This window comes from Cyanistes caeruleus, chromosome 16 (assembly GCF_971803275.1).
Source record: "Cyanistes caeruleus chromosome 16, bCyaCae1.hap1.1, whole genome shotgun sequence".
NCBI lineage: Eukaryota > Metazoa > Chordata > Aves > Passeriformes > Paridae > Cyanistes > Cyanistes caeruleus.
Window position 1 is genome coordinate 776,808 of NC_141716.1, and position 24,318 is coordinate 801,125.

General features: G+C 53.7%; 3 protein-coding genes across 8 annotated transcripts; 2 read left to right on the forward strand and 1 right to left on the reverse strand.

Annotated features, from left to right (window-relative positions):
- Positions 1-1,722: 1,722 nt before the first annotated feature.
- Positions 1,723-10,107, reverse strand: SPATA2 (spermatogenesis associated 2). 6 transcript variants are annotated; one of them, XM_086853331.1, is made up of 5 exons: positions 9,673-9,759; positions 9,024-9,079; positions 8,032-8,150; positions 6,832-7,269; positions 1,723-5,497 (listed from the first exon to the last, which is right to left on the reverse strand). In XM_086853331.1, the coding sequence occupies exons 4-5, from the start codon at positions 7,147-7,149 to the stop codon at positions 4,244-4,246; spliced, it is 1,572 nt and encodes a 523-aa protein (XP_086709457.1). In that variant the 5' UTR covers positions 7,150-7,269; positions 8,032-8,150; positions 9,024-9,079; positions 9,673-9,759; the 3' UTR covers positions 1,723-4,243. The 6 variants fall into 6 exon arrangements, with proteins under 6 accessions (XP_086709457.1, XP_086709460.1, XP_086709458.1 ...); XM_086853334.1 differs by having other exon boundaries at positions 9,024-9,076; positions 9,673-9,744; XM_086853332.1 differs by lacking the exon at positions 8,032-8,150 and having other exon boundaries at positions 9,673-9,845.
- Positions 10,108-10,183: 76 nt separating this feature from the next.
- On the forward strand, positions 10,184-15,415 carry RNF114 (ring finger protein 114). Its single transcript, XM_086853336.1, has 6 exons — positions 10,184-10,346; positions 11,034-11,184; positions 11,641-11,747; positions 12,264-12,378; positions 13,243-13,350; positions 13,500-15,415. The coding sequence occupies exons 1-6, from the start codon at positions 10,228-10,230 to the stop codon at positions 13,563-13,565; spliced, it is 666 nt and encodes a 221-aa protein (XP_086709462.1). The 5' UTR covers positions 10,184-10,227; the 3' UTR covers positions 13,566-15,415.
- A 3,819-nt stretch (positions 15,416-19,234) lies between these two features.
- SNAI1 (snail family transcriptional repressor 1) lies at positions 19,235-22,740 on the forward strand. Its single transcript, XM_086852972.1, has 3 exons — positions 19,235-19,348; positions 19,848-20,351; positions 21,464-22,740. Exons 1-3 carry the CDS (start codon positions 19,270-19,272, stop codon positions 21,643-21,645), a joined length of 765 nt encoding a protein of 254 aa, XP_086709098.1. The 5' UTR covers positions 19,235-19,269; the 3' UTR covers positions 21,646-22,740.
- Positions 22,741-24,318: the final 1,578 nt, after the last annotated feature.

Below are 24,318 nucleotides of genomic sequence, written 5' to 3' on the forward strand. Positions count from 1 at the left end.
GCTCACAGGGTATCCACACACTGCAGGAACAGCCAGGGGCTGTAAATCCCTGCTCACAGGGTATCCACACACTGCAGGAACAGCCAGGGGCTGTAAATCCCTGCTCACAGGGTATCCACACTGCAGGAACAGCCAGGGGCTGTAAATCCCTGCTCACAGGATATCCACACACTGCAGAACAGCCAGGTGAGCACAGGGGCTGCTGCAGGAGCTGCTGTCCTGGCACAGGCCCTGCTCTGTGGGTGACCCAGGAGCCCCAGAACCAACGCAGATCTCCCCAGGGTGTGCTTGGTGCCAGGGCTGCAGCAGCTGCTCCCTACGTGCAGGGCATCCAGCACCTTCTCCTCACATGCAGGAGCTTTGATCCCTTGGCAGGGCTGCAGGATTTGGGTGAAAAGGAGCTGCTGCCATCACAGGGGCTTTAACCCTTCACCTTCCCCTGGCACTGTCAGGTGTGCTGCGCCCTGCTCCTTTCCACCTGCCCCGAGTCGGTTTTCCACAGCAGGAGCAGGAAAACACAAACCTACTCACTCACTGATCCCCTGCCCCTGCATTTCCAGACTGGCAAGAAACAGAAAACCTTTTCCAGGGGAATATGATCAAGTGTAAAAAAGAAATAGTACTTACAATCTTGGAGAAACACAACCACATTCCGTGATTTTCAGAAGGGATCACCAACACCCTTCACAAATAAACAGGGACACAAACCAGCCCAGCTGCTGAGATACCACGGTAATGATCACACTAAAAGGCCTAACTCACTCTGATTTCACAGCCAAACCAGGTACAGCCAGAGCACACCTCCTGCTTTTCTCCCAGTCTCTGGCAGTGTATCAATTACCACCGTGCTCAGATTAGCTCCTGTTCCCAAACAAATACTGGAAAGGTGAATCCCTTCCCCTGAAAACATTCCACAGCATAGTCAGCAACGTGCACTAAATGCTTGTAACCCCAGAGTCATCTTCCAGAAAATAACTTTAAGGAGCTGTCACTTCAAATCATCAAATCTAAACTGCTTACTGTGTATGGAACCTTTAAGCTTCTGTTGAAAGCCAAAGACGCAGCTAACAAGCTCTGAGGTCTGCAATCAGAGATGCCAGACAGTAACACAGTTTATGAGCTTGTTTTATATGCACCAGAAATCCATCAGCTCAGGAAGCAGCACAGCGTGAGGCAAGATTTCCTGCAAGAATATTTTAGTTACCTGGAGCCTGATTTTTATAATCATCCCTGGCACTTCCAGTAACCACAACAGAACATAAAACATTGTGGAAAAGGCACTTCAGCATTCACCCGACATGCTTTTTAACACAAGGAACAAACAAAAAGACTGATCTCGTTTGGAACTTGAGGAATTATCCTGCTCTGGAGCTAGCAGGATGTAAAGGGAGCCAGAAGGCCTAATTCAAGTGCCAAAATGTACCTCAGCAGTGTCACACATCTTCTGGGAGATGCAGCTTCCCTCAGGAAGCTCGTCAGGCAAGCGCCACGGAGAGCCAGGGCTGGGATCCATGGAGGGAGCTCCACACAGCCCCAGAGCTGCTGCCACCCCACCCCAGCCTGCCAGAGCAGCTGACATGCTCCATGAACACTGAGTCATGCTGCTCAGGATGGGAACGAAGGGGATCTGTTCCAGCAGCTCTGCACTCTGCAGGCAGACTCCGAGCAGCGGCTCACGGCATGCAGACGACTCGGGAACAGACAGCTACATGCACACACCACTTTAAGAAAAGAGTTAAGCCTTTTCTTAAAGGCCTCTTTATTTTTAAATTCCTTCAAAACATAAATTAATTTAAACAAATCAGATGCAAAACACCTGCATTTTAAATCCGCATATATTTTACTGTATCAATCACAGCAACCTCATACAGTAAGATACACAAAAATAGAGCATGGTAGCACTTCAATTCAACACAGGTTTGTACTACAGGATTCCATCACATATATACAGAGGACTTCTCTTTTGCAGAGCAGGTACAGCCCCTGCCCTGGTCACCGTAAAAATTACGTGGCATCACAGTTTTAGTTGTCACTGTAGTGTGAGGAGCCATATGGAAACTTGAGTGGTGAACTAGGAGATACACTGTAGAGCAGCCAAACAGGCATGACACTGCAGAAGGTGGACAAAACCCAAAAAACCACCAGAATTAAAACCACCCTTAGACTGCATTTTAATAGTAAAATTGTTTTTAAATTCTTCACTATATACATAATGTATCTACATTTGTGTCATATTTATATATATATATATTTATAAAAAACATACAAGATTGAAAACCTTAAAATCATTCACTTAATATTCACCCCAACCTTCAGGGTCAGCAAGGCAGTACTTGCCCTTGACTTTATGTTCAGTTGCAGTCCCTTGATTCAGAATTTCCCTGATTGTTAAACACACACTGTTCACTTTGTTTCTTAGTGCAAACTGGACAGTAACTTTTTGTTCTCAGCCCTCTGTAAGACCCAGGTTTCATCTCATCTCCATAATGCTTCTGACACCCAGTTATGGCTAAAATTATTTTAGCTATTTTACAACACTAGCCTATGTAATTTTCCCCTCTACCTACCTGAAGCCCCCCCACCCCAAAAAATATAAGACAAACGATCATTCATGCATGTTCCTGTCACACAGGGAGTGATGGACATTGAAGCTGAGAGGCCTAGACTCCAACAGTGATTGTTCACTCCAAAGTGAATCATTTCAGTGCAAAGTGGACTACAGAGTTTACATCTCAGCTACTTCTTTACAGGTACTTTAAACACATTTAATTCTGCACATCAGATTAGGTTGCCTGATACTTTGTGCTAACTAGCTATAGTTGGAATAAGGGAATTAGGATTCTTAGGGGTTGTCTTTTCATAAAAAACTAAAGTCTATTCATAACCAGGTGGTGTTTGGGGGTCAAACTGTACAGAGCCCAACACAAGGGAGTCCTGCTGCTCAGCCAGGGCTCCCAAGTGCTATAGCAAGAGACAAAGGTTATTATCTGATTCACATCTGTAACTGAGGAGTTCACTTGAACAGGAGTCACAAATGAGCTCTGATTTTTACCCAGGCCAGTGCTTTACTTGCTGGACTACACTACAGACAGACTGGCAGTGAATTTGGAAGCGAGCAGAACACTGATACTTACAATTTCCATAAGCACAAAGAAAAAGCGTGCACTGAGAGCAAAATCCTGCAATTCTTAGACAAGACTCTGCTCAGATGAGCAGCAGCCTTACCAGAGGGGAAAAAAAAAAATATTAAAACCCAAGAACTGATCAGAGCCAAGAACATCATTCTGCCACAGTGGCTATAAGCTATGAAATACAGTACAAGGAAAAACAAAAAGTCACCTGAAACAAATAACCCAGAGAGACTTCATAGTTATAATGATTCTATCACTTTTAAGAACTCAACATATTAAATATTTATTAAAAATAAACTGTTTCCAAATCACCTATTTACAGTACAAAGAACAGTACTTAAACCATGTGCAACAGAAGGAAAATGGACACTCATCTGAGAGGACAACACTCCAGGCATCATCTGAGTGACACAGATACAGGATCACCTCTTTCAAATACCACAGAGTGAAACCCAGAAGGATGATATTGGCAACACTGGAAAATAAAGCACATGTTGTCCAGATCCAGGTTATATAAGCTCGAGATAAACAACCAGAGAGAGAAGGGGAGAAGGAGGAAACAAAGACAAAAGGAAGAGAGGTTGTGGTGTTTGCATTTTGGAGACCAAGAAATGCAGACACACATGAAAAATAGTCCTTGGTGGCAAAACAAGCCATTCACATATTTCCTGCACATTTTGAAGTCATACTTTATCAAGAACTGGCAGTGGTTTCCTCACTCATAGAAAATGAGAATCTTAATTCTCTGACTTTGTTTTCAAACACTGCCTGGTTTTACTTGGGCAAGATATGATATAATAGGAAGGTATGATGTCACTTTTTAAAAATACAACAGCTGCCAAGTTTTAAGGAAAAATGTGCTCTTCTCCCCCATCTAAGTTGAAAAGCAATGCTCCTTTAGGAGTTACCTAAATTATAGCAGCATGAAATCGAATGGATCTGCAGCATCTGTGAAGCCATAAAAATCAAGAACTGGCACCTGATCACTGAACCATGGTTCCAAATATCTGGACATGTGATTTTGGCAAGAGGTCAGCATGGAGTCAGAACATTAGTTAGGATAGCCCTTTCCTCTCCCCCTTTCCTTCCCTTCCCAAAGTGACTCAAGCAGTCTATCTGTAAACCACGTGGGACAGCTGGGATGATTTATAGTTTAACTGGTTGTTAGGCAGGAACCTGTGCAGGTCGCTCTTCCTGCAGCACGGGTCGTAGTAGTAGGCGTTGAGGCAGGTGTCACACGACACCTTGGAGCAGAAGGTGCACGTGTTGGCGGCTCCCGAGCGGTTGCAGAAGCCGCAGCGCGAGGTGCCCGAAGGCTTGGACTTGGAACCGAACTGAGCAGCTCTGTCTTGACTCTGAGTCTGTGACGTGTACTGAGATTTCTCCCTCAGAGCCGGCGCGGGAGACAAGCCATCGCTTGGGAGGGCTTTGATGGAGTAGGAGCTCTGCTTCACTGCTGGGTACTCCTGCCTCGAGCCGAACAGGCTGTCACACTTCTGGCAAACAGAAGCGCCACAAGGGATGCCACAGTTCTGGCACTTGGAGGAAGCTGTCTCTTTGGCTAGGTGGGTGCGTTTGTGGTAAACAGGGTTGGCATCGCTTTTTAACAGCCATACATCAGACTTAATAGCGTCTTGTCTTTTGAAATTTAACACGCTTCTAGAATCGGGTTCAGTATATAAATCTAAGTCCTCTTGAGCAGAAAAATAGGAGCTGTAAGGGACATTTGTTCTTAGCATGCCATTGTGATGAGAGGAAGTTGGCAAGTACTCGTCTGAACACCCGTGCGGGGAGCTGGACATGGCCAGCAGAGACGGCGACGGACGGATAATTTCATCTTTAATGTCATCTTCCGCATCGACCAGAATCGGCTCCTTCCTGAGGCTCAGCGAGCTCATCAGAGGTGGTTTCTTGCTCTCCCAGTAGCTGTCATACGTATCCACTGACTTGGAAGGCTTGCTCACCTTTGGCTTGAAGTAATCCTTGGAGGCGCGCTCGCTGGCGGATTTCTGGAGCACCATGCGGGCCATGGACGTGTTGAGGGTCTCCTTGCACTCCAGGCGCCGCCGCATGGCCTCGGAGCAGCCCCGCACGTCCTCGCTGCTGTTCTTGCGCTCGTTGATGACATCCATCTCGGAATAACCCTTGTCCTTCACCTGCAGGTGGATCTCCAGCAGCTGCTCGCATTCCACCTTGGCCAGAAAGAGCTCAAATGAAATCATTTTCACTTGGATGGCGTCGACCTGCTCTTTGAGCTTAAACGTCGTTCCCAGTTCTTGGACATAGCCCATGTAGCTCAGAATCTGCCTCACATCATCCTCCGTTAGAGCAGACTTCACATGATAAACAAAGGGCCCAGTGTAGGTCTAGGGGTGGGGGGAATAAAAGGAAAACTTGGTTACAAATTCAGTGGTGGACTGGATGTTCAGATAATTCAGTGACAGAGACCATATAATTAAATACAATAATAACGACTCTGAACACGCACAACTGCCTTGGCAAGATGAGCTCGATTTCTGCATCCCTCCTGCTCAGCAGATGGAAATTCCACATGAGGGAAATTCAAAGTAGAAGAGTTTTCATTCAATTTAAAATCCTGATTAGCATAATGTCCTCCCTGGTGATTTAAATCACTCTGCTCTGCACTAGCATTAACTTTAATGCATACCAGACATATCTGAATTTACAGAAAGTCTACCATGAAAGGCAAAAAGGCCAGGATTTTGGGAACTACCCTACCCAGGGACAAGCTGGAGCCAACAGGAACAGAATTACCACAGGAGTGCCAAACTCCAATTCAGCTTTAAATATACTTGAGGTACACACTTCTTTGTGGACTGTTACTACGCAGTTTCAAATGTCAGTTTTATTCAATTTAATATGAATTCAAAAACTTTCACTAAAAGAGCCCCAAAAGCAGAGATGAGTTTCTGCAAGCTGAAATACCCTCAGCATCTGGCACACCTGAGGGATGTGCTAAGCCCAGTTCAGCCTGCTCTGAGTGCAGGCAGGAGCAGTCTGCCCATCACAGGCGAAAGAGAAAACACAAAACTCAGCACAGAGAGCTCCCAGTGAGACTTCAGCACCCAGCGAGTTCCCACTTTTCCCTTTGGGAGCCTGCTTTAGGTAGGTACATTTGAAAGAACCTTAAAATCAAAACATCAGGAACTGAGCACTGACAAGCAGGTCAAAGATATTCTGAAAACAATTATTTTGCTGAAGTTCCTTCATCATTATCACACAACTTGTGAGAACCTCAGCAAAGCATCCACTTGAACACACACTGGGTTTAATACTTGTGTCCAGCAACAGCTGTGGTAAGACAAACCAAACTCTGAGTCAGCTTAAATCCAGCTGGACCACTCACCACAGTGAAAGCCTCTCCAAGGAGACATAAACTAGTGCAGCAAGGGAGGCTGAACAACAACCTTAAATAAGCTCTTCCCCTACTTTACACACATTCTAATTGCAGATACTGCTTGTACTTCTGCTCTGGAGATACTCTCACCAGCACAAACTTCACTTATTTCACCCAGAAACTTTCTTATGGCTTCTGTTTACCAACTGCATATAGAGAAATAGATATATAGAGTATGCTATAAATGGAAAAAAGAGGAGCCTTTAAAGGAAATGCATGAAATGTGCTCACAGAAAGAAAAATAAATCATGTTCTCAGTGTGGCTACGTAAGAAAGTCTTACCTTAATGTTTTTGAACTCCTTTTTCCAGGGGTACAGAAAGAGATTAATTCCAACTGTCTCAAGCATGTTGAATGCATTATGGAGACAATGTAAACTTGAGGATTTCACAGATCTCAGTGAGTTCTCAGCCATCTCGTAAAATTTTATCAACCGGAATCGATAAAAGGGATCAATTTTGGGAAGGCAAAGTAAGGCTGCTGCCGCCACTCGCAAGTACTCATCGTTAATGGGACGCTGCTTGCTGTCAGAGGCATTCAGTTTGCATTCGTGGAACTGTACATACTTCCTAAATAAATCGTCTTTGTATTTTGTATCCATTGAAATCAGATTTTCCCTCACGCTGGGGGCAGTTACCTCCTCTCTTTCATGGTTATTTGGCAGTGGCTTGGGTGTCTGGCATTAGGAATCTTCAGCAATGGCAAATGTCCTGGAATAAAACTGCAAACAAACACAAGTCAGCCCAGGTGCACACACCCCAGCTGTCCCCAGCACCTCCTGCCCCATGACACGGCTCCCAGAGCTGCAGCTCCCTCACAGCCTCTCCAGGACTCTGCCAAGGCACAGGGGCCACAGAAATGCCACTGCCCTGCATTCACTGTCACTCCCCACTCGTTTTCCAGGTCCCTGCCCATTTTGCTCATTTTGTGACAGTATCTGCTATTCCCCCTCACCTCTTGTGGCACAGGACCCTCCCTAGGCTGAGCAGGTTTACTGACTTTGCCTTTTGATTTCTAACATTTTCCAGGCTCTTGACAGCCACTGGCATTGCTCCTGCTGGTACCCCCAGTGCAGCTGGGGCAGCTCTGCAGCCGCCTCCAGAGCACCCACTCCCGACTGCTGCAAACCACAGCCCAAATTCCAGCTGAAAGCTGCCAGCACCACTGTGATCTGGCAGAACAGCTACACCTGCCACCTCCAGCTGCTTTGTGGGAACCGAGTAAAACCTGTGTGTCCGTCGTGCACACTTCTGTTTGCAGGGATTGTTGTTTTTATGGATATACTGATCTGCATTTTCAGTGCACTGAGCTCACACACTGAGCTGAAATAGCTGCTGACCAAAGAATGTCCCAAATGCTGCTTTACCAGAACCAAGGTAATTAACAGGCCAACAGACTCCATCTGCAATGCCTGAGGAACTTGTGATCAAAAAGCAGACCATGGGCTTTGTTTATTACATAAGAAGACAAAGCAGCTCTTGACCTGAGAGGAGTTGGGAGAAATCAGTGCACTGTTCCAGATGTAATCAGTCTCATACAGCACTTCAGAAAAGACTTTTCACTCAATATTAACCGTGGCTGCTAGAACACTGATCAACACTCCTGTTAAAGGAAAATCACTGTTACGAGCAAGATCAGCTGAATGAAAGGAGCCAAAACACAAAATACCAACAACCAAGAGGCCAGGGAAACAAACAAGCAACAAAAGCAACAGCCTGGCAGTTAACATTCCTTGATGAAAGGCTGTGCTGAGTGCCAGCCCCGTGTGGGGAAAGTTAAGTAGCAGTTCTGCTTGTGCTCCAAGGCACACACGCTCCTGTCAAGAGACAGGCTGTGAATCACAGGAAATGTGGAGTGCTAAATTAACATCTGAGCATAAGGGCCAGGAGCAGTCCCTTCCCTCCCCACGTTCCTCCGCAAGTTGTGCAGGATGAAGTCTGTGGACAAAGACAGCAGAGTCTGTTCCTTGGCAAGAAGAGCTGCACACGAGAATTGCAGAGAGAGATCTTTGTCTGGCACGTCAGCACAACACCCCCAGGACACAGAGGGAGCCTGTGCAGGCAGGGAGCGGGATCCAGAGCCCAGCTCTGCCACGCCAACAGCCAGCAAACAGAGCGCTTGGTTACACGTGAGACCCGCCAGGGACAGCGAGGCCCCAGCTGACAGGAGAGCCCTTCACCGAGGCCTGCAGGCTGTGTCTCTGCCAGCCCTGCCCGTGCCCCGAGCGTGGCAGCCGAGCCAGAGCACACTGGGCACTGGAGCCTGCGAGCGCTGCCGGGGCTGCTCCGGCACACACAGCCCCAGGCAGCGCAGAGCCAGAGCCGGCAGCCCACCAGCACAACATCCATGGTTACAGGCTGCCAACAGCCTCACCATGCGAGCAGGCACGGATAAATATAGGCTTTAGCAGCACCCTGACTGACAGAACGCACAGAAGGAACAAGGCCGCTCTGCTGCAAGGCATTCGCTCCAAACCTCAGCGTTTCCCAGAGATGCAAGAAGAACACATCCTGATTGGAGTCCAGTGTCTGCTGTTGAGACAAGAGAATGTTTCTGTCCATCTCCAGGGTCAAAACCTCACCCGAGGGAAGCAGCTACTCTGACCACTCGCTTGTACAAAACCCCTGACAGCACTAGGGAACAAACAGGGGGCAAACACACACACACACAGACACACACACAGAGACACACACACAGAGACGCACACACAGAGACGCACACACACACTGCACACACACACACACACAGAGACACTGCACACACACAGAGACACTGCACACACACAGAGACACACACAGAGACACACACAGAGACACACACTCAGACCCTCCCAGAGCACAGCCCTGTGCCACCGAGCCCGCTCCGGACACGGACACCGCGATGGGCACGGGAGCGGCACGGAGCGCGGCCAGCCCGCGGAGCCCCGCGGGAGCTGGGGCCGCCCGGGCCGCTCCGTGCCCGGGACACTTGTTGCACAGCCGGGTCGAGGAGCCCCGGGACACCGCCTGGGCCTCCGCGGCGGCACCGCCCCCGGCCGCCCCGCCGCCCTCACTGTGCCGCGGCCACGGCGCCCGCCCACCCGCCCGGGCTAAGCCCCCGCTCCGCGGCCTGTCCCGTCCCTCACCGCTCCGCTTCGCCGCCGGGACCCGCCGCCGCTCCAGCGGAAGCGCTCGGTGCCCGGGATGCTGCCCCGCGTCCCGACGCGCTGCCCGGCAGAGCCGCGGAGGCCCGGCCGGTGCCGCGGACGGAGCGCGCCCGCCCTCACGGCTCGGGCAGGGCCGCGGCGGCGGCAGCGGCGGCCCGGAAGTGAACGGCGGGGCGGGAGCACTTCCGCCGTGTGACGTCATCGGGGCGGGGCGAGAAGGGCGGGGCGGTGCCCCAGGGCCGCGCTCCGGGGGCTGCCGGGGAAGAAGCTGCCTTGAAACGGCCGCGGGGCTGTGACACCGTGGGGCGTTAGGGCACCGCCGTGCCCGGAGCGGCGCTGGCACCGCGCGGGGTTCCGCCGAGCTGGGCCCCGTCCGCCGGCAGCTGCCCGGGGATGGCGGCCGCGCCCCCCGGTGGCCCCGCCCACATAATTGGTCCCGCCCATAGCGCTGGGCCACGCCCCCACGCACACCGCGGGGCGGGGCCGGGCGGCGCCGCGCGTGCGCAGGGCCGCCCCCTGGCGGCGCGGCGGAAGATGGCGGCGGGCGGGCCCTCACGGCCCCCGGAGCGGCGGACGGACCCGCTGGCCCGCCTCACCTGCCCCGTGTGCCTGGAGGTGTTCGACAGCCCGGTGCGCGTCCCCTGCGGACACGTGTGAGCGCCCGCCGCCGGGCCGGGGCGCGGGGGCCGGGGCTGGGGCCGCGGGGGCTGCGGGGCCTCGGGAGGAGCCGCCGCTCGGGGCCCCGGCAGCGGGGCAGGGCTGACCTGCAGCGGCCTTGAAAGGGAGAAATCGAAAGAAAAGCGGGCGGGAAAGGAAACCAGTGTTCTTCCACTTTCCCTTCCCGTCTCTCCTGAGGAATGCGGGCGCTGACAGGACAAGGGGGAATGGCTCCACACCGACAGAGGGCAGGCTGAGGTTGGATGTCGGGGTGAAATTTCTCCCTGGCAGGGTGGGCAGGCCCTGGCTCAGGTGCCCAGAGAGCTGGGGCTGTCCCTGGTCCCTGGCAGTGCCCAAGGCCGGGCTGGACAGGGCTGGGAGCTCCTGGGACAGGGGAAGGTGTCCCTGCCATGGCAGGGGCAGCACTGGATTTAAGGTCCATTCCAACCCAACCCGTTCCATGATTGTGTCCAGAAACCGGGGGCACAGGGCACTGTCCAACTGCAGGCAATTCTGGGTGTGACAGCCTGGGATCCTCCACCCTTCATGCCCAGCAGCTCCTTCTTACCCTTTATTGAGTCTAAAGGCTCTGTTGGTCCTTCGGGCAGAGGCTGTGCAAGGGCAGTGGGCACTGCTGGTGCTCGGAGGGCTGTCTCACCACCTCCTCTTTTCTCCCCCCACAGCTTCTGCACGCCGTGCCTGCAGGAATGTCTGAAGCCCAAGAAGCCAGTCTGTGGGGTGTGCCGCAGCACCCTGGCACCTGGGAGCAGAGCTCTGGACCTGGAGAAGCAAATTGAAACGACAGAAACCACTTGCAACGGCTGCCATAAAAAAGTATGAAAGTGTTTGGAAATTAACTACATAAGCTGCATCAGCCTAGGGGAAAATAAACTGCTTCCTCATCAGCTTTCTCAAAATCGGGTCAAAATGTTTGTTCTGATACGTGCTGAAGGTGTTTGATATAGGCAGCACCCAATGTCGACATTGTTTCCACAGTTTTTTGTTGTTACCTCTTCAGGAAATTAATTTCAAATGAAAGATTCTGATTTTAAAGTTAGAGTGAAAGGTTGCTGCTGTGAGTATGGCAACATAGCACAGACAGCAGAGTTACAGCTTAACTAACCTGTAATCTCAAAAGTTTTCCATCTGGGCAGCTGAAGCATTTGGACTTTCTGCTTTAACACTTCTGAAGGCTGCTCAGGTTTACACATTTGCTGCTTTTGGTTGAAAGTGTAGCAGGAAGGGCAGGTGGTTTGAGCTGACCTTGCTGTGCTGCTGTTCCCTGCACAGATGTACCTGTCCAAGATGCGCAGCCACGCAGCCTCCTGCTCCAAGTACCAGAATTACATCATGGAAGGTGTGAAGGCTGTTACTAAAGAGCCCCTCCACAACACCAGGTAACACCTCTGCTCTGAAGTCCTGGGCTTTTCTGTCACGAGGAAGAATTGTGAATTAAAAGCAGACTTTACCTCTGCTTATTTTGGGTGTTAATTTTTATATAGTGAAAAACTGAGCTTTGATCTTGCAGCTGGCTGTGCCCAGATAAACTCTGCAGCTTCTGTTTGGTCAGTGCACAGGACATCTCTAAGATGAGGGCATCCTGTAGGTGTAGCTGGCTTTTAGAATACCTGTGTCTCCTGGTTGTACTCACACACAGTGGAGGGAAGTGCACTCTTGTGTGTGGCTGGGGTGGTGCCCTGGCACTGGAGAAGAAGGTGATAAATGGCATTTAGATAAATGGCATTTGTAGAAGAGCTGGAATTCAGTCTAAATATGGACAATATTGTGTTCCTCAGAATACTCTTAGGAGTTTAGAAACTGACAGTTAAAATTAGCTTCCCTTAATAGCATAGGTAATTTCTTGCTTTGAATAATCTGTATTTGTAAATAACCTCCTTTTCTCCCCCAACCAGGAGCTTCCCAAATCGCTTCACCTTCCCCTGCCCGTACTGCAGCGAGAAGAACTTTGATCAAGAGGGACTGGTTGAACACTGCAAAGCTTTGCACAGCATGGATGCAAAACAAGTGGTAATAAAAAGTTTTGGTGCAAGAATTGCAATGAAGTCTAGTCTTAAAGCCCTTTGAAACAATGAATTAGAGACTTTTTAATTAAGTAGGGCTAATTAGTGCTGTCCAGTCAGTGTGGCTGTGCTGGTCATGCCTCTAAGCCTGGTGTGGTTCTGCTGCCACCTTGCAGTGGCTCTCTGGTCTCCACCCACTGCAGCCAGGCCACATCCTCTTTTCATCCTGGAAAAATGGCACACATTCAAAGTTAATTAGGCACAGCAAAGTAATAAAACATCATTTCAAAAAAATGTCAGACATTTAATTTTTTCCTTGTTCTTCACCTTGTTTTCAGCAAGAAGATACTGTAAACTATTGGGGAAAATGCTTGCAAAAAATAGTGTATCATTCTAGTAATCTATCTGTGATACTTCCTCTTGTGTAAGAGGAATTGCAAAACATGGAACTGAATTGGAAACTCATTTTTCTGGGAAGTTTTTTGGAATTCCAGATTATCCAGGAAAAAAAGTTCCTCTTTTCTCTTGGAGGGAAGTGAACTTTGCAAAGAAGACCAAGGAAACTTTCCTGCCACTGAGAAATACAGGCTGAAATCTTCTAAAGCAGGAGGCTTTAATGAGTTCTGATTTCAGAACGTGGGAGAAGAGCAAGCCATTCTGTTTCAGGGATCTGAGACATTAATTAAAATTATTCAGGGTTCTCTGAGGCTTTTGCATTAAATGTCCCAGCAGGTTATTGGCCATCACTTTGCATACAGAACAGTGAGAGCACAAACCTTGAGCTCCACTCCCCCAGGCTGTCCCTGCCCTTCCCGCTGTCAGCATCAAAGCACTGAGCCACTGGGGCCTAACTGGCTTTTTTTCCTTGAAGGTTTGCCCAATTTGTGCCTCAATGCCATGGGGAGACCCCAATTACAGGAGTGCAAACTTCATGGAGCACCTGCAGAGACGCCATCGCTTTTCCTATGACACGTTTGTGGTAGGTTTCTGCTCCCCCTTGGAGCTCCTGGGCACTGCTGTGAAATCCCAGCGTGTCCTGGGGTGTGCAGGGGCGCAGGGAAGTGCAGCTCTTGCTGCTGTCACTTGCACTGACCAGCGTGGCTGTTGTTTCTGTGCCCTCTGTTGCAGGACTACGATGCTGATGAGGATGATATGATGGCACAGGTTTTGATGCGCTCTTTGAGGGATAAGTGATCCAGCCAGAAGATTTACTGCAAACCCAAGCTTTCACGAGGGGGAAATGCCCAGCATCCTTGCACTTCTCCCAGCACATCCCAAGATGAACTCAGGCATCCAGAAGTACAGAAGACTTTAATCCTATCTCAGTTTTAAATCCTGGTTTGATACTTCTGTACCGTTCAGTCTTTCAGTATCATGGTTTCTGACATTCAGCCCTCTCAGCCCCATTTTTCTACTTGCTTATCCTCAGTTTCATTGTAGATCAACAGGTGGGAACCAAGTTTTTTTTCTTTACCTATGCCTTTTGGTTTCTTTGAAAGTTGTGTTTATTTGACTGTCTAAAATCAAAAACATTCCAAATGGAATGGCCTGAACTAGTTAATAAATATCTTCCCAATCTCATGTACATATCTCAAGTGATTGTATGTGAGGTGTTCTGGTAGCTCTGTTCCCCTTTAGTGAGACTTCAGGTGCTAACTGTAACTGTCAGACCAGCTCTCATGTAAGTGACCTCTGATCCCTGTGATTCCATAATGTTTCCCAATGTTTCAATCCTTACAGGAAGCCTCCCAGCTGTATGGAAAACATATCTTCAGTATGAGTGTTCAAACTGCAAACTTTCCTAGGAAATCTTTGCACTGTGTAGAAACTAGTTCAAAATACTTCAGTTCTATGCATGATTATTTTCCTCCATGCTCTTACTATAATTTCTAGCCTGGAAAATTATCTTTAGTGTTGGTCTTAATTAAAATGCATAATTTTTTAGCTACCTTAGCAAATATTAATCAAAATTGCTGGCTTTATGATTAAATTGGTGGGTTTGAAACTGGTTTCCTAGTAATTTTAAGCCTTATGCTGATAGGGGAATTCAGAAGGATTTTTTCAATACCTCGGCTTTCTAGTTCAACTACAATTTTCATGTATCTTCTTGGGTTTTCCATCTCTCAAGGCAAGCTGGTGGAAAAACAAGTAATCCATAGCACTGGCATAGCACTTCTTTCTGCATCACAGATTGTATCAGGTATTTTGAATTCCTGTTCTTCATTTAAATGTTCCTAAAGTAGCTGAAGTACTTGGATTGTTTGCCATCTGGCAGTGTGTGTGTAGAGTCAGGTGTAGCTTTCAAGGAAAAGTAAAATACAGCCCTGAGAGCAGGACAGTTCCAGCCCCTGGTGGATGCTCTGTGTTCAAACCTACACTTTTACCATGGAGATTCCTTAGTTTGATTTTGATGCTTTGTTAAGTTCACAGTCGAGCTGCTGAGATCTCAGGCACCTGAGCAGAACCTGTAAATCACAGATGTCCAATGCAAGTGTTGTAACTGCAGCAGAGGAGCTGCACCACCCCAGAACTGAGCACTGATTAATAGATTTGAGCAGGAACCTTGTCCCGTGGTGCTCTGCAGACGGCAGCATAGCCTTACCCTGAGAATAATGAAACACACTCCAGCTAAAACCTCGTGGTTCAGCCTCTCCAGCCAGACCTCTGGCACCTCCCAGCTGACCTCGGGGTTTGTTCCTTCCCCGTGGTAGGGGCTGTCCCACTCTGACCCCTGAGCAGCTGTGGGGCACTGGGAGACGTGAAGCTCTGGTTGTGTGGGAAGTGCTGTGTTTGGGGGTGGTTATTGAGTGCCCTGCAGATGTTCTGATGGGGATTGGATGGGATCTCTGGGATGAGGCTACAGTGCAGTTTGGTGATGCCCATTGCCAGGAATCCAGATTCCTGCTTCTGTTCTAAGTGCACTTCCATGCAATTCTGATAAAATGTTTAAGGAGCAATTAGAAGCTTCCGAGTAATTTCTTTGTCATGTTTTAGACTTTTGAAGACAAGTTACAAATAAAGGTCATTTAATTTATAAAATCCTACCTTTGTGTCAGCTCTTGTCATTTCTTCCTCATGGCTCACATGTTTCCTTTGAGCCCCCACCCCGAGTGTTTGCACTCGCTGGGGTTCACCCGACTGAGAGTCCCTGATTGATTTAAAGCTGCTCTGGTGAGAGGCCCCTGTGTGCTCTGCACGTCCTCCACTCATCTCGTTTGGCTGGTGAAAAGAACCTTGGAGTAGAACCAGCCCATTTGGGCTCCCAAAGGCAGGGAATGTCCCTGGGAAGGGTGCAGTGGCCATGGGAAGGGTGCAGTGGCCATGGGAAGGGTGCAGTGGCCATGGGAAGGGTGCAGTGGCCATGGGAAGGGTGCAGTGTGGCTGGGAAGGGTGCAGTGGCCATGGGAAGGGTGCAGTGGCCATGGGAAGGGTGCAGTGTGGCTGGGAAGGGTGCAGTGGCCATGGGAAGGGTGCAGTGTGGCTGGGAAGGGTGCAGTGTCCCCGGGAAGGGTGCAGGGTCCCCGGGAAGGGTGCAGTGTCCATGGGAAGGGTGCAGGGTCCCCGGGAAGGGTGCAGTGGCCATGGGAAGGGTGCAGGGTCCCCGGGAAGGGTGCAGTGTCCCTGGGAAGGGTGCAGTGTCCCTGGGAAGGGTGCAGTGGCCATGGGAAGGGTGCAGTGGCCATGGGAAGGGTGCAGCTCTCTTCCCGAGCTGCTCTCGCCTCGTCAGCAGCCGATCCTGCCGCATTGTGGGGATAATGCAATCAGCCAGCCCCGAGCTGTGACATTCCCCGTGTCTGGCACAAAGTCAGCCTGAGGAGGACGATTAGCACAGAGACACACAACGGGAGGAGCCGGCCTTGCAGTTGAGCTGTTCTATCAAATGAATTTGTCTCCAGACAACGACTGGTCTCAATAGGTCTGATAAATTGTTGTCAGCATTAATTTCTTAATGCACGGGCATTGCTTCATCTGGAATTGCAGCGGTAAATCCCCACGGCCTCCTTGGGCTGGGGATGAGGTCCTGCCAAAGCCTAAGTGCTGTATTCCAGGTTCTCATTTCACCTGACTGCAGAGAGAACAGCAAATTTTCTTCAAGGCCTTTGCCCGGCTGTACTGGACACTCACTGCTGAGCCCATCTCAAAAAGGATTTACCAACCAAGGCTTTCCAAGTCATGAAAAAGCAAATGAAGGATGTGCTTGCAGTCCTAAAGCTTCTCTTTGGTGTAAATATATTAAAAATTACAGTGGAGCATTTGCCTGTTTTGGGGCTGGCTTTTTGTTTATTTTTCTGACATGCAGCTTTGTGTCACAGTTGCATTGGTCTGTGCTTCATCAAAAACAACTCATTTTTATGGGCAAATCACATTATTCTCTGGGTGGTACAAAGGAGGACTGTTGAAACCATTATGAAACTTTCCTTTTGCTTCCTTACTCCTTCCCCAAAGCTCCAGAAAATACTCGGCACTGGTGAAAAGCAGGTGTCGCTGCTACTGGCTCGGCTCTCTCTTCTAGTTCTCACATTTATTCTGTCTTTAGAAATGCTGGGGTTTAAAAAAACGAATCCGGTGGATCTTCTGGAGCTGCTGGAGTGTCCCGTGCGGTGGGTGAGGGTCCCTTGGGCAGAGTGAGCGAACGGCAGAGGGAGGTCTTGCATCTCGGAGAGAGCGGGGCTCGCTGCTGCCGGCCGAGCCCCGCAGGGAGCTCCTCCAGCCCCGCAGGGAGGGAGCTCCTCCAGCCCCGCAGGGAGCTCCTCCAGCCCCGCAGGGAGCACCTCCAGCCCCGCAGGGAGCACCTCCAGCCCCGCAGGGAGCACCTCCAGCCCCGCAGGGAGCTCCTCCAGCCCCGCAGGGAGCTCCTCCAGCCCCGCAGGGAGCTCCTCCAGCCCCGCAGGGAGCTCCTCCAGCCCCGCAGGGAGGGAGCTCCTCCAGCCCCGCAGGGAGCTCCTCCAGCCCCGCAGGGAGCTCCTCCAGCCCCGCAGGGAGCTCCTCCAGCCCCGCAGGGAGCTCCTCCAGCCCCGCAGGGAGGGTTCGCTCCCCGTCCCACGGCCAGAGCTCCTCTTTTTCCGCGGGAGGAGCTCTGCCCTGCAGACAGATATTCAAGATGCTCCATGGAGACGTGGGGCCAGGGAAGTAAAAAATGAGAATTTTCAGCTGACTTGTTGCTCTGGAGGTGTTGGAAGTGTGTTTGTGAGCTCCTCTAGGACCGGAGCTGTGCCACGGGCTGGTGGCAGGTCTGCTCTCACACCTTGGGGCTCAGCCCATGTCCTCTGTGATGGTGAGGGTGGCACGACTGAGAAACTCAGTGCCACTTGCAGCCCGTGAGGCTCTGCAGAGCCTCCCCTCCGCTGTGTGCTGTTCTGTGTCCCCTCCTGCTGGCTCACAGGTAGGTCAGGCCGCTTTCTCCCTTGATCTCGTTTTCTCCCCTAGCACGGGCAAGTTTTTTCCACGCGCAGTGGTTGGAACAGATCTGATTATTACCATTTCAGAAAGAACACAGGAGAAAGAAAACCAGCTCTGTGTTCCTCGTGCGAGTGTCCCCACTGTAAGCACACGGGCGGCAGGTGGAGCGCGGGGGAGGCACCTCCGCACCCCCAGGCAAACGGGACCCCCAAGGCCTTCGGGGGCGCTTTTCTCCCTGAACCCCCGGCTGATCCAGGGGTGACTTCTGCAGATAAACACCTGCTGAAAGCCACGGGCGATTCCGCAGCAAAGGAGGGATGATCCAGTACCGGAGCACGTGGCTGCAGGGGAAAAGTTTGCAAATGCGTCTGGCTCGGGCAGGATGCGGTGGCTGGCAGGACAGGCTCTCCAAGCTGTTCCTGCCCTCAGGAAAGGCTGACAGTGAGCTCAGCCCCTGCTGCTGCAGCCGTGCCAGTGGAAAGCTTTGCTCCCACTTCTGCATTTCACGTCCTTGTGGCTAAACAGTAAGATGCGTTGGGCAGGGGCTGTGTGACGGCTGAGTCACGAGTGGCCCAGCCCTGGCCGGGCTCCCCGGGCTGCGCTCTCTGCTGCGGCTCCGCCAGCCGCGCCCGAGCACCTTCCCATGGGCACACGGCCCCTGGCGAGAGGGAAGCCAGAGGGAGAGAGTGTCCCAGCGGGGCTAGGTGAGCAGCCCTGCCCCTGGAAAAGGCAGGGGAGGAGAACAGAGGAGAGCTTGTGAGGGGGACGGCTGCGCTGCCCAAAAGCTTCCCAGCAGAAAAGAAAATGGGTGTGGGCAGATGCTCCTGACCCCTGGCAGCGGCAGGGAGTCACCGAGGACTGTGCCGGATCCATCCCGCTGCTCCAAAAGCCACAGCCTGTTCCCAGAGGATTATTAAGCTGTGGTGAAGCACACTTCAGAGCAGGGCTGCGTCCCAGCGGGGCCCGGCAGAGGCCTGTCCCACCCTGCACCGCAGTCCACAGCCCTGGGGAAGGGCAAGGACCGGCAGAGGGGGTGCGGGGACCCTTGGAACGCCTTTCTGCAGCCCGCACGGCCGGTCTGCCCCCTGGGCAAGGGCTGCGGGTCACTCCAGCGTTCCGCCCCCTCCGGAGCAGCGGCTGGAGCCGCGGGGGCACGGCCCGGGAGAGAAGCCAGGAGCGGCTGCTGCAGCATCAACAGCGGCGGCTCGACCTCCGGCACCGGGCGGGCAGCGCGGCCGCACCGTGGGAGCGGCCCCCGGGCTCCGTCCCCTTGGCCCGGCCCGGCTCGGCTCGGCTCGGCCCCCGGCGGCGGGGCCGACACCTGCCCGTCCCCTCCCGTCCCTGCCCGTCCCCTCCCGTCCCCTCCCGTCCCCTCCCGTGCCGTCCCCTCCCGTCCCGGCCCATTGGCTGCGGCCCCGGGGCCGGCCCCGCTCCCGCCCCCGGGCCCCGCACATATCAGAGCCGCGGCAGCAGCGCGCCGGCCGCACCGGGCTGCAAGATGCCGCGCTCCTTCCTGGTGAAGAAGCACTTCTCGGCCAGCAAGAAGCCCAACTACAGCGAGCTGGAGAGCCAGGCCGGTGCGTGGGCAGGACGGGCCGTGCACGTGGGGCGCTCCGCGGGGTGGGGAGGGGGCTCCGGTGCGGGATCTCCCTCGGGCTCCGCTCGGGAGCGGGCGGGGACCGAGCGATTTTCCGCAGATTCGTTTGTTTGGTTCGATTCGGCGCGTCTGGTGGCGCCGATCCCGTGTCCCGGGATGCTGAGCCGCTCCCTGGTACCTCGGGGATGTCGGTGGCTCCCTAGGGGTGCGTGGGGAGCTCCCTGTGCCGGGAGCGTGGCGTTCTCCTCAGCCCGGCCCTCGCGGCGAGGCGGGCAGGGCCGCGGGGTCCCGGCGGTCTCAGGTCGGTCACCTTTGCCCGGGGCGGGCCGCGGCTCTGGGCTCCCGTGGGGTCCCTTGCTCCTCCTCGGGGCTGCGGCGCGGGGGTCCCAAGGATGGGAACGCCCGGGATGGGGTCGCACTGAGCCCGCGGGGTGGGTTAGGGTTCCGAGGGCTCCGCTGACCGCCGCCCCCTCCCGCAGTGCTGGCCGCCCCGCTGCTCTACGAGACGTGCCCGCTGCCCGTCATCCCCCCGCCCGAGGTGCTCGGGCCCGGAGCCTACTACCCTCCGCTGGTGTGGGACGCGGGGCTGCTGTCCAGCCTGTTCCCGGGCGGCCCGGGCAGCGAGGCTGCGGGCGGCGCCGCCCCCGCCCTGGACCTGACGGCGCTCTCCAGCGAGGAGGATGAAGGCAAGAGCTCGGGGCCCCCCAGCCCGGCCTCGGCCCCCGCCGCCGCCGAGCGCTTCCGCTGTGCCCAGTGTGCCAAGGCGTACTCCACCTTCGCCGGGCTCTCCAAGCACAAGCAATTGCACTGCGACGCCCAGGCCAGGAAATCCTTCAGCTGCAAGTACTGTGAGAAGGAGTACGTGAGCCTGGGGGCTCTCAAGATGCACATCCGGAGCCACACGCTGCCCTGCGTCTGCAAGATGTGCGGGAAGGCGTTCTCCCGACCCTGGCTGCTGCAGGGCCACATCCGGACGCACACTGGTAACGTCCCCTCTTGTCCCTCTCCCCCCGCCCTTATCGCCTCCCGCTTCCCTGCTCTCCTGCCCCAGCGAATTGGCGGCCCGGCTGTTATCTGGGAAGATAAGGGTTTCCCAGACCCTCTTGGCACATCTCTCTAAAATGTCCTTTAAATATCCTCTTGGCTGGAGCGCAGCGCAGGGTCAAGGCCCGGCCCGTAAATCTGTGCTGCTGTCGCGAGTGCAGGGCCTGCCCTGGAGCCGGACCGCCAGCGATGGCACACGATTCCCCAGAATGTCATAGAGCGGGGCTGTGAGCCTGCCGGAGCCCAGAGCATCCCTCCCTGCCGCAGCTGCCCGCCCGCTGCCCGCTCCCTCGGGCCGAGCCCGGCTCCAGGTGCCGGGATGCGCCACCTCGGGCAGGTGCTGCAGGCACCTGTTGGAGCGGGGCCGGGCCCGCAGCTGCAGCCCACCCCACAAAGCATCTCCCGAGCATCCTTTGTGGGGCTGTGGGACGGTGTAATTGTGACTTGGCACTGATTTCACACCCTCTTAACGTACTAAAGATGATGGCTGAAGGAAGCCGGGTAGACTTAATTGTGCTTTCCAAATTGAGCATACACATTTGTTTCCTCCAAAAGAGTCTTTCTGGGAGGAATTCGCCCTGGCCAGGCTTTTCAATGCGAGCCGGGCAGGAGAAGGGGGAGCGCAGGGCTCGGCAGAGGAAATAGCTCCACTCACCCGGGGCTGGCGCCTCGCAGCCGCTGCCTGCTATGATATAATTAACACACAGCGCTCGGCTTCCCTGCCTTGCTGCGAGCTCCTCGCTTGGCTCCGAGCAGGACACGAGGCTCGTGTCTTCCTCTGCGTCTGCAACTGCCGCGCCGCTTGCAGATGTTTCCAGCATTCATTTTCCGTGCTTCACAGGAAAGGTTTTTCTGGGAGCAGACAGTTCCCAAGCTGGCAGTTCTCCCCCAAGCGATGCTGTGCATACCCGGCTTTCCCCCCGAACAATAACAGCCAGCACTTCTTTTCACTGTGCTCTGCACAAACTTTGGCTAATGAATGGCTCCTTCTTTGATATTCCCCATGTGTTGATGCACTGGTTAATTGGGAGCGTTTCTCTTTGTCCTATAGGTGAAAAGCCCTTTTCCTGTACGCACTGCAACCGGGCCTTTGCTGACCGCTCTAATCTCCGCGCCCACCTGCAGACCCATTCAGATGTAAAGAAGTACCAGTGCAAAACCTGCTCGCGGACTTTCTCCCGCATGTCGCTGCTCCACAAGCATGAGGAGACGGGCTGCTCTGGCTCTCGCTGAGGACTCGGCTCCCCACGCCTCTCCCGTCACAAATACCTATATTATAACTAGTTTCTGTAGGAGTTAGTTTCCTCCATGGCCACTGCGGTGTGCACCGGGCTGGACACTGCTGCTCTGGCCCTTGGGAGCCTCCCACTCCTCACTCGGTGCCTCCGGCGCAATGCGAGAGCCTGACCACGGAGCGTGCTGCGTTGGGACCCGTCAGGATCATCGAGTCCGATTCCTGGCCCCGTGCAGGACATCCCAAGAACCCCAGCACACGCTTCTTGAAGTGCCACAGGCTTGGTGCTGTGAGCCCTTCTCCCATCCCGGCACGGGGGGCTGCAGTGCTGGGCTCGGTGCCGGCTGTGTGCGGCTCACGGTGCTGCCCCAGCCCCTGCCAGAGGCACTGGGCACCTTGCAGGGCTGGACCCGCACTGCTATTGAACACTGCGACCATGTAGCCTGGGGGGCTGGGGGCTTTGGGTTCGATATGTTTGGGGTTTTTTTTATTTTTTTATTTTTTTTTAACACCATAACCACTCGGTAACTTTTAAGAACCAGTATTTTTTTAAATGAAGGACAAGACACTCCCCCCGTACCCCAAGTGTATATAACCCGCCTGTAGAAGGTGTAACTATGCAATAATACAGTATCCCAGTAGTTGTGAAGCAGCTGCTTCTCCCCAGCACAATGACAATTTGCAATGCCTGCGAGATTAACAGTGTCCATGAAAGGCAGGGGTAGCCATTTCAAACCCCAGCCCTGTTTACAGAGCAGCTATGCACTCAAGCACCTGTTAATATGACTCTTAACAACTGCTTTTCAAGAGAACTGTGACTAATAGCAGGCACTTGTCAGCTGATACAATGGTGGCCTGTCCCAAGGCTGGCCATCGACAGGTGTGTGCCAAAAGCCCTATTTATGGGTATTGACAGGTGCCTCCTGAATGCATCTTTCTTTGGACATTGTTTGCATGGAAATCATTACAAAGAAGATGTTTACATTTCAAAGGTACACTGGTATTTATATTTTTGTGCCACAATTTTGTACTGATGAAACTTTTTATATAATGATATACAATTTATTGATATTCAATAAAATCGTTAATTTATAGTAGGGTTTTGTGTGTGCTTGGGGTGAATGCTCAGCAGTAAGGGAGTGCTGTGCAGAGCCGGCTGCAGGGCTCAGCTCTGCTCCCACCTGGTGCTCTTGGCTGCAGGTGACTCGGAATTTGTCGCAGGGATTGTGTGCAGCAGTTGCCGCTCGGGAGGGGAAAAGTCGGGCGGCATCAGCTCCTGCCAGAGGGCTGGGGCAGCTGTGGGGTGGGGTGGGGGCGCAGAGGATCTCCCGGGGATGTAGGGGATGTCTCGGGGGTACAGGGGAGCACCCGGGGGTGCAGGGGATCTCCCAGGAGCAGCCGGGGGTGCAGGGGATCCCCCAGGTTCCACAAGGGAAAGCACAGGACTTAGCTGCTCGGGTGGGTGCTGGTGTCCCCAGGGAGCTGCTGGAGCACCTGCGGCTCTCCCGTGTCCCTGAGCCCCCCGTGGAGCGGGTCCCTCCGCAGGGCACTGTCCCCGTGTCCCTGAGCCCCCCGTGGGAGCGGGTCCCTCCGCAGGGCACTGTCCCCGTGTCCCTGAGCCCCCCGTGGGAGCGGGTCCCTCCGCAGGGCACTGTCCCCGTGTCCCTCAGCCCCCCGTGTCCCTGAGCCCCCCGTGGGAGCGGGTCCCTCCGCAGGGCACTGTCCCCGTGTCCCTGAGCCCCCCGTGGGAGCGGGTCCCTCCGCAGGGCACTGTCCCCGTGTCCCTCAGCCCCCCGTGTCCCTGAGCCCCCCGTGGGAGCGGGTCCCTCCGCAGGGCACTGTCCCCGTGTCCCTCAGCCCCCCGTGTCCCGGAGCCTGCCCGGGCCGGCCGCAGCTCCCGGCGGGCCGGGGGAGCTGATGTGGGTGGTGGGCACAGAGCTGACACATCATCCCCTGTCAGCGCAGGGCTGGGGCACAGCAGGGGCTGCCCCTGGAGGCTTTCCAGAGCCCCAGAGCACCTGCCGTGCACCTTCCCACCTCCCCCAGCTCCGGGCTGCTTCAGAGCCCGCAGCCAGCCTCGCTGCCAGCCTGCCCCAGGAGCTGCGCTTTCCTCTCTCCGCCTTTCCATCTCCCGGGCGTTGCTTTCCTCCAGGGCACGAAAGGGAGCGATTCCTCATCCCCCTGCGGCCCGCGGCTGCCCGGCTCCCCGCGCCTCTCCCGGGGCTGCTCGGAGCAGCAAGATGTGTGTGCCTGGAAAAGTCAGCAGAGCTGCTGCTCGGCCCTTCTTTAATTAAGAGCTCACCCGGTATAAACTGACTTTCCCAGCCGAGTTGGACTCATTACTCGATTATTAAGCAGGGCAGGAAGTTTTGGGTTTGCTCTTGTGTGTGCTTTTCTTCCTTTTCCCAACAGGAAGCGGGGGAGGGGCACTAATTACTTTCAGCTTTCCATCCATAAAATCCTGGAGCCGCAAAAGCAGCTAAATAGTTAAAAAAAAAGTAAAAAATAAAAAAGAGACCAATTTTGAGAGGGGACCACCTGCAGGAGCTGGAAAGGAGGGTCGAGGAGTGGGTGTGCTGGGAGCAGCAGCCCCGGCAGCCCCGGCCGGGTTGGCTTTGCAGCTCCCACAGCAGCATCAGAGCCCTGCACCGCTGGGCTTTGCCCCCCTCCAC

Coding starts and splice junctions, on each gene's coding strand:
- SPATA2 (XM_086853330.1), bottom strand. CDS start 7,149: ATGGATACAAAATACAAAGACGATTTATTTAGGAAGTATGTACAGTTC. Junction 5,498..6,831: donor AGGAGTTCAAAAACATTAAG/GTAAGACTTTCT, acceptor CCCCACCCCTAG/ACCTACACTGGGCCCTTTGT.
- RNF114 (XM_086853336.1), top strand. CDS start 10,228: ATGGCGGCGGGCGGGCCCTCACGGCCCCCGGAGCGGCGGACGGACCCG. Junction 10,347..11,033: donor CGCGTCCCCTGCGGACACGT/GTGAGCGCCCGC, acceptor CTCCCCCCACAG/CTTCTGCACGCCGTGCCTGC. Junction 11,185..11,640: donor GCAACGGCTGCCATAAAAAA/GTATGAAAGTGT, acceptor TTCCCTGCACAG/ATGTACCTGTCCAAGATGCG.
- SNAI1 (XM_086852972.1), top strand. CDS start 19,270: ATGCCGCGCTCCTTCCTGGTGAAGAAGCACTTCTCGGCCAGCAAGAAG. Junction 19,349..19,847: donor CGAGCTGGAGAGCCAGGCCG/GTGCGTGGGCAG, acceptor CCCCTCCCGCAG/TGCTGGCCGCCCCGCTGCTC. Junction 20,352..21,463: donor CCACATCCGGACGCACACTG/GTAACGTCCCCT, acceptor TTTGTCCTATAG/GTGAAAAGCCCTTTTCCTGT.